The 12,506-nt window shown below is 36.3% G+C and overlaps 1 protein-coding gene across 3 annotated transcripts in view; it reads left to right on the plus strand.

The window, feature by feature from the left end:
* The window catches only part of LOC139143217 (TGF-beta receptor type-1-like), a 52,645-nt gene extending 40,553 nt beyond the window's left edge, over window positions 1-12,092 (plus strand). For 2 of the 3 annotated variants that reach the window (XM_070713368.1, XM_070713369.1), the window contains exons 6-8: window positions 79-360; window positions 3,735-3,865; window positions 5,091-12,092. In XM_070713368.1, coding sequence (XP_070569469.1) covers window positions 79-360; window positions 3,735-3,865; window positions 5,091-5,216 — 539 coding nt within the window. In that variant the 3' untranslated portion in view covers window positions 5,217-12,092. The remainder of the gene's footprint in view (window positions 1-78; window positions 361-3,734; window positions 3,866-5,090) is intronic. The other variant, XR_011554556.1, reaches the window with a different exon arrangement.
* The last annotated feature ends 414 nt before the right edge of the window (window positions 12,093-12,506 follow it).

Raw genomic sequence — 12,506 nt, forward strand, 5'->3', positions numbered from 1 at the left:
ATTTACTGAATGCTTGAGTACTTCAAATAAGTACCCTTTTATGTTTAATTAATGATGGTATGATCACTTGATATGCAGGCAAACCGGCCATAGCACACAGAGATCTGAAAAGTAAAAACATACTTGTAAAGCGGAATGGACAGTGTGCAATAGCAGATTTAGGACTTGCAGTACGACACGATGCAACCACGGACACTGTAGACATTGCACCAAACAACAGAGTGGGTACCAAGAGATACATGGCGCCAGAAGTACTGGATGAAACCATTAATATGAATCATTTTGAATCATTTAAGAGAGCTGATGTCTACGCCTTGGGCTTGGTTCTCTGGGAAATCAGCAGGAGATGCAATGTTGATGGTATGTCTCATTTATCTTCTAATAAAAGTAGACAACACTTAATTTGTATGGAAGATATTCATTTTCTAATTCAGAGCACACACATGTACATACAGCTAAGCAGCAATGGATTCCAGAATATGCTAATAATTCATTTATCTTTATACTTGTAGGCATTACTGATGCATATAATTACAAAATAACAATCCTGTGCCGAGATGTCAATCTACATACTCATCCTCTTACATCAGAGCATTGAAACATGGAAAAACTGATATATGCAAATGAACTACTTGTAACCTTAACATACATAAATACATACACACATACACACTCTCGCTCACTCTCTCTCTCTCTCTCTCTCTCTCTCTCCCCAACCCCCTACCCTACCCCACACCCACACAAGTACACTTTTGCAGTCATTTACTTTCATTGCAAATAAGAGGCCACTACAACTGACACTCAACGTTTACAGTGTGGAGATGTCGTACACAGCAATAAAAAATGAGGTGTATTGTTGTTGTTGAACCAAAATACAGTATGTTGTGTCAGTAAATCAATGAAACTTTCAGTACCATGCTTGTGAATAGTTGACCCCCTGTGAAACTATTATCTTGTCAAAAGATGATGGATTAGTTTTACAAATTGCAGTAGCGGAGTTGAGCTATTCTAGTTTATCTTTCACATACAAATCCTACTGTTACAATTACTCCATATGGTTGTTTTATTTACTGTTCTAAATCTAAGTGATTCTAAATATTCGTCAGTTTACTCAACAAACAACACAGCATAAATCACATGTGGATAATCAAACAATATTGCACTGTTTTCCAGTATTTTTTGCCCATACTTGCCAGTTGCTGTCCTGGAAAGCTCTGTACGTTAAGCTAGCATTTGTTATACATGGAAACTGTTATTCTACAACATAATGTCAGTAATTGTATTTCAAGTACTGCACATGTTTTATAAGGTTGATTGGTTGCTCTTTCTTGAGTGCAAAAGAAGAGTTAGGGGTCAAAGTTTAAGGGTCAAAGTGCACAAGGTTTAAACATGTGCCAGCCTATCCAATTTGTCAATCCATTTATTCAGTCCCATTGGTAGGTGTATATATGGTAACAAGCATACCTTGTTACACTTTTGAAAAGGGCATTCATTTGCTATGAGAATAAATTGCCTGCTACCTGTACACCCATTTGGTATGAAAAGCCTGTTGTAGCCTCAACTGTGAAGTCTATAAAAAGAATATGGATATACACTTTCTCCAAGAATAAATAAATTACTCCTTCAAGCATCAAAGGTATGCACCAAACTGTTGTAATGATTTCACCCTATTTCATTGTAAATAGAGCCATCAAACTTATGTGCACTGATAAAAATGTACCTTTGTCTGGTTGTAAAAAACGTTGGAACAGTGTGAGAGTCAGTGATTACAGTGTGAGATTGGTGATAATTGTATGAAATTGATGAGAACATTGCTAGAATCAGAACAGAGTTAGAGTCAGTGAAAACAGTATGAGAGCCCATGAAAATATTGTGAGAGCCAGTGAGAATATCGTGAGAGTCAGTAAGGACATTGTGAGAGCCAGTGATTAGAGAATGGTGTAAAAATTGTCAGAGTCAGTGACAGCAGTGTTGGTGAGAACTCTGTGAGATTTGTGACAACAATGTGAAAGTCAGTGAGAACAGTGAGATTGGTGAGAACATTGTTAGATTCGGTGAGAACAGAGAGTTAGAACAGTGTGAGAGTCGGTGAGAACAGTGTGAGAGTCCATTATAACAGAGAGTTAGTGAAAAGAGTGTGAGAGTCTTCGAGAACATTATGAGAATCAGTGAGAACAGAGAGTTAGTGACAACAGTGTGAGAGTGGGAGAAAACAGTGTGGGAGTCAGTGAGAACAGTGTCAGAGTCAGCAAGAACAGAGTGACATTTGTAAAAACTTTGAGTCGGTGATAGCAGTGTTGGTGAGAATATCGTTAGATTTGTGATAACATCGTGAGAATAAGTGAAAACAGTGTGAGAGTCATTAAAACCATGTGAGAGTCAGTGATAATATTGTGAGAGTCAGTGATAACCATGTGAGAGTCGGTGAGGTTAGTGAGAGCATTGTTAGAGTTTGTGATGAACATGGTCAGAGTCAGTGAGTTAGCAATAACAGTATTAGAGTCTGTGATAAATAGCTTAAAGCCCAAATTTTCAATCCCAGGTTCTCGCATTTGTGGAGTTCTCCTCCCAGTCAAACACTTGGCCAGTATGATGTTTGATTTCTATAACATTAATTACACAAACTGATCTCAACCTTTTGTCACCTATTGCTAATCCTGCAAACAGAGTTTATACATGCGTTTGATTGACGGTCGGTTCAAATCGCCAACGGTCCTTGATTCCCAAGCACAAACGCTCGAATTTCCAAAAAAATTGTCTTCCAGTAGTGTTAGACTTTTAACGGCAGCAACTTTGCGCTGACCGCTTGGCAGTCTGTCCGCATTTTTGCGGCCGGGGAAAACTAAAAAGTGGCATTTTCTGGAGCGTGTGCCCGTGTGTTGCCTGTTTGGTGTCCACTTACACAATGAACGCCGCCATAGCTTCGCGTCCTTTTAAAGGGAGGCCCCGCCTTTTATAGTCAACTATTTCATGTTGCTTGCTGTACAAGTTTATAATTAGTCACAGTGAAAGGATAATGTCTCTGTAAGTCAACATTTTAATCTGAGTTTGTTGGTAAGCTATGTGTTTGTAGTGCACAAACAAATTCCGTAGAGCCAAAATTCAATACAAAGGCGATGGCTTTGCTGCAGGTGTATGATGATATTTTATAATGCAATTGCTCAAAAAACCAAGATGATAGTCATATTCTGATCTGTGTGTCACACAGTTTATTCAGAGTTAAGCCTGTCATCCAGATTTAGATTGATTTATCCTCTGAGAATGATCAACTGAAATAACAATTCACACCAAATTGAGGACGACTCAAAAGTCAAAGGTCGAATGATGGACAGAAGGTGTCCTGTTAACTCCCTCTATCGATGATGGAATATTTACTTTGTTTACAAAATCCAATTTGCATAACACACCCCTTACTTACTGAGTATGGAAATTCACTACTGTCAAACATTTACTAATTCAAAAATCGTTTAAAACTACAAAAATTAGCACAAAATCAACATCCCATCATTTTGGCACATTTCTCATATATCCTGCTCATTCTTAAAACTTTGCCTTGGAATATTATCAACAATGGACAGTGCTAAAAGAAAAGATGTTTTTTCCTGAAAAAAATTCAAAAACCTGTACACATAAGCCTATACACATAAGCAAGGATGCAATATGGGGAATTTATTCACCTTGCCTAAGTGTGCAATTATGAATTATTGATGATCATGATAACTTTTGTGTCACAGGAATATATGAAGAATACCAGTTACCATACTACGACAAGGTGCCTTCCGATCCATCAATAGAAGATATGCGTAAATTTGTATGTGTAGACAAGCAAAGACCAGACATACCAAACAGATGGATGAGCCAAGAGGTAAGTTGAAGACATTCCTAGAATCTCTCACTGTGTTCAAACTTAGCCACATTTTATGAATTAGTGGCATCAATAAACCATGAGCTATGCCATGGTAGTGTTTTTAGTGTGAAGTTTGAAATGTACTGAATGCATGGCCAGGCTGTAGAGAACAATGTGTAGTTTGCCCCAAGACAAGGATATGAATGTGCACGCTGCGCGTCATACATTAAACATGAATGACGTAATCCCTTCAATTCTTTCACCCTTTCCCTACCTGAGTTGTCATCCACCATTCTACCAGTCTGTGAAAAGTGGTGTTAAGCCAAAACCTATGAACTGACTATTCCTCATATGCAAGAATGTAATGTGGTTGTATTCAGCTTGGCAGAGTGAGGCCTTACAAACCAACCCAATCATGGCATGTATCACTAGACTTGACTTGGCTTGGTTTGACTTACAGACATTGCTGAATTTAACTGACTTGATTAGATGAAATCCCCTGAATGCTAGCTTCTAGAAAACCCTGTAAATCAATGTAGTTTTCACCAAATCAGTGAGGGAAGAGTTAATGGACATATAGAGATACACCTGCTTGATTTCTGTGTTATTGGATGTGGTATAGCACATAGCAGTAACCATGACTATTTGCTTCAGCTGACGCTGTACCAAATATAGAATCATTAGCATATTCATGTGGTCATTACAAGAAATGAAATCATCCTGCCTTTGATGTTGTACCAGTCAGTAAGATTTTCTTGATTTAGTAAATTGTACAATTCTCACTACCGTAGATAGCTTTTGTCGTGTGCTGAGGGGGTCAAACTGCATGACATTGAAATGCATTGTGGGTAAAAAGTCAACTTCTCACCACAGCAATAGTTTGAGATAGTGATCTGATAAATACTTTCAATGCAAATTCAATTGTTTTATTGTTTTCATGGAAGAGATTTCTGTTTGCATTTGAAACTATCATGCATCTTGTCATCTTTGTAGGCATTTCTGGTATGAAACTCGTGTACAACCTAGAACTTTACCTTGGTTTCTGTAATCTTATGTGTTATACTCATAGAAATCAGTTCTGTTGAAAATGTGGTCAACTGTCTGAGACTTGCAACTCACCTAGGTGGCAAAATTGTGTAAGGTATCAAGAATTGGTACAGAAATTGATTCCAAAGATATCATGCCTTTGTTGACTAGATATTTCCTGAGAATATTAACTTGCTGTTTTTTCATTCAAATGTAGGTGCTGCGAGTGATGGCCAAACTGATGAAAGAATGCTGGTATCACAATGGCGCTGCCCGACTTACTGCCCTACGTATCAAGAAAACACTAGCCAGCCTCAGCAGTGCAGAAGACATCAAATTATAAAGAGTAACCAGGCGATGGGTTCTCTTTCATTTTGTCAAAATATTCTTTGTAATCCAACCTGTCAAAGGAAACACAGCAACTGGGAATCAAAAAATCTATCTCTGAAAAATTAAAAATGAATATTAATAATACAATTGTAAAACTCAGGTTTACGGAGTAAGATGTAGTGAGTAGTACAACCTGGCATTGTGCAGGGTTACGTAGAAGTATTTGGGGGATAAACTTGTAGTTTCAGAGTAGTTTATACACAGCGGTACGTCTTTGTAGAATACATACACCTATGCTTTCCTTTGTTTCAAGAGAAATGTTGCTTGTATATTGCAGCAATTTTGGTGCTTTACGTAACCTACTCTGTATTTTCTAAAACATTGTATCACATAAAGGGTATCATAATCTCTGGCAACAAAACAAAATGATGTGTGGTAACTCTATGATTGGCACATATAATGACCAGTTTTACTCTTTCTGTTGTTCAGAATCTCAAATTGTAACTTTTTATTGTTTTATGTGAGTGGTACGTGGTATTTTATATTTGACAACAGGATAGCATGACAATTTAGATGCTTTGTTACGTTCATATCTGAAAAATATGCTTTAGTGTTGGACCATACAGGATATCATTCAATTCAGAATTTCAAAACAAATTCACGTCATCCAAAGCTGTGCAGTCATTATTAATCTGAATTTCCACATCATCAGAAATATGAAAAAGTAAACAAGCGTAGGCATTTAGGAAAGTGCGCCTTGCTAGGTTTTCTTCAATTTTATACTCTGCATAATATACCAAAGAATCTTCACAAATATTTTATAATGGAGAGTAGTTTTATACTTGGAATCTCCCAATTGCTGTGTTTCAAACTGTTCTTTCGATTTAATATTGTGTAAATAGTTTTATTTTATGCTTGGACGTTACTGAATATGACTTGAGTACATGTTAAGATATGAAGTGGTTTCCATGGCTTTTGGTGCATGTCAGTGAATTATAAGTAGTTAGAGAAATTAATTTACCTTCAAGGGTCATCAGGGCAAACACATAAATGATAGGGTGTCTTGATCACGAGAATCAGTGTTTTATCTGATACTACTGATCATTTGTGTTTTATAGCAGCGGGTTCAAGCTTGGTATAAGAAAAAAATGAAAGTTCTTTAATACTGAATATTTGAAGAAGTTTGTAGGTCCATCATGTTTTAATACACTGTGTATGCATGCAGTGTTGGTGGCTTTTGTCTTCTTTCAATTTCAAAAGGTCAGTACACACACATCATATGCATGTAATAACTTTTGATTCAGTGATTTTCAAGTAGAGTTCACAGATCATAAAAATGTTGTTGGTGTATTCATACTGGTGTTGAATCAGACAGGTACTAGGTGGGGCTATCAATATTGTCTATGGTGTAAATATTTCAATTGTATGCACATAGAAGTTTGTCAGAAAACATCAGTGGTTTTGTCATTTTTGTTGTTCATTATATAGTTTGTAAAGCTTTTATGGGCATAGGCATAACTCTCCACAAACAAATAATCACTGTTGAGTGGTTACTAATACAAAATATTTATATATACCTCAAAAAATTATGTTATTAATAGTAAAATTAAGGTTTCAAATCAGAGAATATGATTGTTTTTCTGAAGAAGTTATTTGGTTTTCCTAGTCTAGCACATGTTGGACATCTCAGTTCAGAAGATGTTGGTTCATGCAGCGGCCCAGAAGTGGATGTTATTTCAGAGGCTGTGTGATCTTGTGATATTTCTAGTAATTCAGGCATTTATTTTGAAGTTTGGTTTTATGAAGGAGAAAACAACGCTGTGTAGACCTCATTATGATCTTTCTTACCTCATTCTATTTAGTACAATGTGCTGTGTGGATGTCCAGGCATGTGTTTCTAGAAATCCAACATTTGATTTTCATTTACTTAAAATATATAAATAAGAAAGATAAAATGAATAATCTCTCTCTTCAAATTCCATCTTTGAACATGTCAAAAAAATTCACAAATGTCACAAAAAAAAAGGATCATGTTTAAAATTTTTTGCCAGGAAGAGAAATATCATAAGTATTTTGAGTTAAAACGTCAGCCACGTAACCGCAGAAACCTGCTATTCTTTGCTTTCTTCACAACAGACACATTGAAAACACTTTCAGTAGCTGAGCAATGATTTGGACAGACATAAAAAATCATTTTCAGTTCTGGAGATCAGTGAACCTGTTGCAGAGTATCAGGACGCATTACTAATTCATCATATTGAAGTATCTTGTAAATTTATTGTTTACATGTACTTGCTTTTCATGGTGACAACTGGGGTGACTTTGTGATTGTAGAGATATATAAAGCATATCAGAGTAGTGATATCTGACAACACAGTTTGTACTCATAAATACTGTTCCCATAAATTAATACAAGCTGTCACAGATGACTCTCTAACTCTGCAGATATTTTGATCTAAAACTGTCTGTCATAGCAAGTTTTATGAATTTATAGCCTTCTAAGGTGAAGTTTTTTCAAAATGTTTTTTTTGTATCATATTCAAATGCTAGCAGGGTTTTCTCTCAAGTAGATGCATCAGCTTTTTCCATTGGTAAGCATGAGTTCTCCTTTGGTAAACATGAGTGGCAAAATTGTTGACAAAAATGCAGACTTGATATACCGCCATTATAAATTTGACAAATGCAGTGGAGTAGAATCCTTTTAACTTGGTGTTTCACAATTTCTATCAGGGTCAGAGTCATCAGCAAAATCTCACAGTTTTCAAATTTTTGTATCAACATAAACTTTTCACACTTATCTCAACTTTCTTTGTAAGGCCCACCACAATATTGCTAATTATATCATGCCAGTATATTGATGGCACATTTGGTTTAGACATGAAAATAACTGTGCATGATGCAGCACAATTGGAACAAGCGCTAGCTCGCATCTAGTTAGTTCAGTGAATCTTTTGAAATAAATGTCAAGGTCATGAACATACTGTGTCAATTCCACACTCTTCCAAGAACTTAGATGGTGTAGACATGATCCATTGTCCAATGATAATTAACTGCAGCTGAAATTCCTTATTGACACGTTGTAGTTGTGGTTTGTGACTGTCTGGCTATGTGTTGTATTTGTATTTTAAGATTTACCGGTTACGCCATTTATATCTAGTGAATACAACCCTCTATTCTCTGGTATAGAAGTCAAATTTAATATTGAAATCAGTGGGATTTGAGCAAATTATTACAGTTGAAAGGTTCATTGTGTCTGCCTCAATGATGATCCAACAAAATTGTCTGTCAACTTAAGTCTAGCAGTATTGTAAAGAGCAAGTACCAAAATTCAACCCATGTGAAATTCATAGGAAAGTAGCTATGTATATGTTATTTCCTGTCTTTGCATGAAACTAAACCACCATTCACTTTACTCACAGACAGTTTAGCAGTCCATTGTCCATGTTTTACGTCAGTCGATCTGCATTGCGTTCATTTGGAAGTATGTATTATGAAATGGGGATGTCATGGTCCCAAATTTTGTGATATGGGTTGTGTCACACAATACTCTATTATTAATAGGTTGTTTCCAACTTTGTGGATGATTGTGGCATCGGGGCTGGAGAGAGGCTTGTCAAGATTCTAACAGATTCAGATTCCAAATTTGTGCATGACTGTGGCATTTGGGGTGGAGAATGGCTACGTCAGATTCTAACGAATTCAGATTCCAATGATCTTTCATGAAAGAGTTATAACACGAAATCCTTCAGGTAACAGCTATTGGTGCTTCTACCTCATTGAAATTGATTTCACAGTGTACAGCATTTTCTACTCAATAAACTAACTTACCATGGGCTAAATTTCTCACTTCTGTCGATTACTGTACTTCGCTAAGAACTGGTCACTATGTCTCCCGCCCTGGCACTTTAGAAAAATGAACAAACTTACCACTGTAAAAGGTTTTCTACATGAAAGCTATTGAAAAAAGAAGTGGGCCATCCCAGAGCAGGGCACAGTGTTGTCTATGGGAATTTTGAACAAACTAGTAAGTCAGTCTGATCTAGAATGGTGTGGATGCTGGAAAACAGAAAAGATATTTTGAAGCCAGGACAGTTAACCCCTTGATACTTTCCACCCACCAGTTTTGGCAAGGATCAGGGATTGGGTAAGGGTGAGGTCAAATGTCTGGGAGGGGTGACTGACCTAGGCTTTCCACCCACCAGTTTAGGTGAGTATAAGGGATTCAGTAAAGGTAAAGTCACATGTCCAGGGGGCAACTGCCCTGGAACCATTTTCAAACATGTTCTTAGTGGAATAATGCCATTTGAAGTCCAAATAAGATCTTGTATTTGTAAATTAAATTTGTAAGATTCATGTCTTTGAAACTATTTTCAGTTTGATTGTATTTTTCTCACCGGATTTATCAACTCTTTTCTTCAGTGCAATGTAGCATGTCTTAATCTGTGTAAAGTGTTTTATTTAGAAAACATACTTCACTAGCAAAATCATGATAACTGTTTGCCACTGATTTATTCAATTTATTACCTGTAGTGATATTGTAACAAGGTAACATGTGGTATGTTACAAATGTTGTGTTTCACCTCTAGAAGACCAGACCCAGATATAATGCTAATGATTTAACTATTTCTTCATAGCAAACATGTAGAAATATTACCCCTTAAGGTAATGCTGTTTTTTTTTGTAATATGGCTTACTTTTGCCCTAATATTCTTCGCGGCCTGCTGTTGTCAAGACAATACACAATAGGACAGAGATACACTGTATTGTTGGATCAGTGAATGTGTTGAAAGGAACTGTAGAGACTTGGTCAATAACCAATTGCTTTACAACTGGAGATAAACAGTGAATCTGGCAAATTGTGCTGTGGTCAATGTAGTAGTTTATTTTACCTGTTAGTTACTGTCCTGTGAGGTAGCATTGGCTACTACAAAAACCAAATTTATAGATGAAATAATACAGTTTTGATAGTGTTCATTTTGTATAAACCTGTACAGTTGAAGTGTATTTTATATATAAATATATATATTTCAGTGTTGGCCACCCATGTGACAACTGATTTTTGTTGCTTAATCACTGACACTTGAAAAAAATTGGGTGTCTGTCTCAAGCAAGCAGCATTGAAACATATAATCAATTTTCTGTGATGTGAATTGAGTGTAAGGTGATACTTTGATGTGTGCTGAAGCCAATTGCATGGTGCCTGTTGTTAAATTTCTGTTGTCATGTCACACTTCAAATAACGTATAGGCACTGCTGTACATGCTATTGTCAATGTCATAGGTGTTGGTGAATACCTTGGCCTAGCATGTACATGTAAGTGTCAATGTCATAGGTGTTGGCAGATATCTTGGACAGGTATGTACATGCTAGTGTCAATGTCATAGGTGTTGGCAGATATCTTGGACAGGTATGTCCATGTTAGTGTCAATGTCATAGGTGTTGGCAGATATCTTGGACAGGTATGTACGTGCTAGTGTCATTGTCATAGGTGTTGGCAGATATCTTGGCCTAGCATGTACATGCTAGTGTCAATGTCATAGGTGTTGGTGAAGACTTTAGACAGGCATATTACTGTTGTTACCAGCAGTGTGTAAACTCTTGCCAGTACATTTATTCAGTTTGATTGTAGTTTCATGTCCAGGAATTCATCTGAACGAAGACACCATTCTGTTATCAACAGTCAGGTGTTGTCCCCAATATGTTGACTAAACTATCAAAGAAAGTTTATCTTCAGCTATGTTGAAAGTCAAATATGTAAATTCTGTAAACTTGGTTTTCTCTATAGTGCCATAGTTATACCAATGGTGACTTGAGTAAGTGTGTAGATCAGTGAATGGACTCTCAGTGTGTGGAGGGATTGAACGCCAATGTTGAATTCATGAGGATAATTACACGTGGAGAGCACATATTCATCTATAATTAATCTTTTTCTGGAAAAAAAATGAAAGGCCTTGGTCACGTCAGTGAGCATTGAAACATAAATGACAAACTTTCCATTTTAATGGTTTACGGAAGAGTCTATATGTAGAGGGTAGTTTTTATGGCGAGCTGTGGAAGTCGAATTGAAGAAATACAGTGTTTTTAAATGATTCCCAGATGCCGTTATTATGGGTTTTTTATTGCACATCTGCAGAATATCATTACTTTCTTGTCATATTCTTTACAAATGTTTTATTTCTAAAGTTACATTCTTGTCTTTAGAGGTCGAAAATGATAGACTTCTTGCTGAAATTTTTTTATGAAAAATGTCTAAATGAAATTCCAAAGTGTATCTTTGACAGTAGTGTGTTTTAGGTAAGAATATTGCATAAAGCATTAGCAAAATATAGGAGATGTGAAAATCATTAAAAAACTGTAGTGCAGTAGTCATTCATTTTAAAGAGTACAAAGAAGATTGACTGCTTTCAAGTATTTTTGTGATTTGGAAAATGCTGGAAAAAAGTCATGTCAATCCATACCAGTACATGTTATTTTTGAAAAAAGTATTTTGTCAGATGTGAAAGGCATGAAATATTTGCAGCAGATTTTTTTGAGAATTGTTAAAAATACAATATGTGAATCAAGCTCAAATTAAAGCACAGACATTAACTAGTTCATATGATATGCCACTTCTTTTCCCATGTGAGCCATTTATTCACACTAGATATGTCTTACTCAGCTGCAAGAATTTTATTATCTCATCTAATCTGTATGTGGCCAATAATTATAACCCGTAATAGTGTGGAAAAAAATTGCACATCGTATAATTATTACCTCTGTACCACTTCTTTGAGAGATGTTTTTTCAGCAGGGAATTGAATAACTTGCCGGTAGGTCAGGGACGATATTATGTAATGTCTCTGCTTATATGAACTGCATCATAATAAAATAAACAGAAACCAAATGGAAATGTGGAGAGTTGCTTTCCACTTCTTTGCATTGTATGAGAAGGTATGGGTGCGTGTTTGGAGTCCCACTATGCAATACTATGTTGCCTTATGTAAGACAGTGTTTGAGTTTGGCGTGGACTGTTTCCATTCCTTGGTTTTGCCATGTTAATCTACTACATTTTATGAATCAACTGGATAAAGTACATCACCTTCAAGATTTGTTAATGCCCAATGATAAGAGTGTTGTAATATGGTTGTGGTCGTATTTGCTAGCAGTGTTTATTCTAGCAGTGACCCTCCCTCAGTCTACACCAGTCTGACCTAGTCTAGTTACAAGGATAAGATGAGTTGTCATTGACAAGTGAGTGTAAGAATGCTTAACTTCCTTCATTTTGTTGCATATTCCATGTTATCCATCTTCATTTGCCATTTGC

The sequence above is a fragment of the Ptychodera flava genome, chromosome 11 (assembly GCF_041260155.1).
Source record: "Ptychodera flava strain L36383 chromosome 11, AS_Pfla_20210202, whole genome shotgun sequence".
NCBI classification, from domain to species: domain Eukaryota; kingdom Metazoa; phylum Hemichordata; class Enteropneusta; family Ptychoderidae; genus Ptychodera; species Ptychodera flava.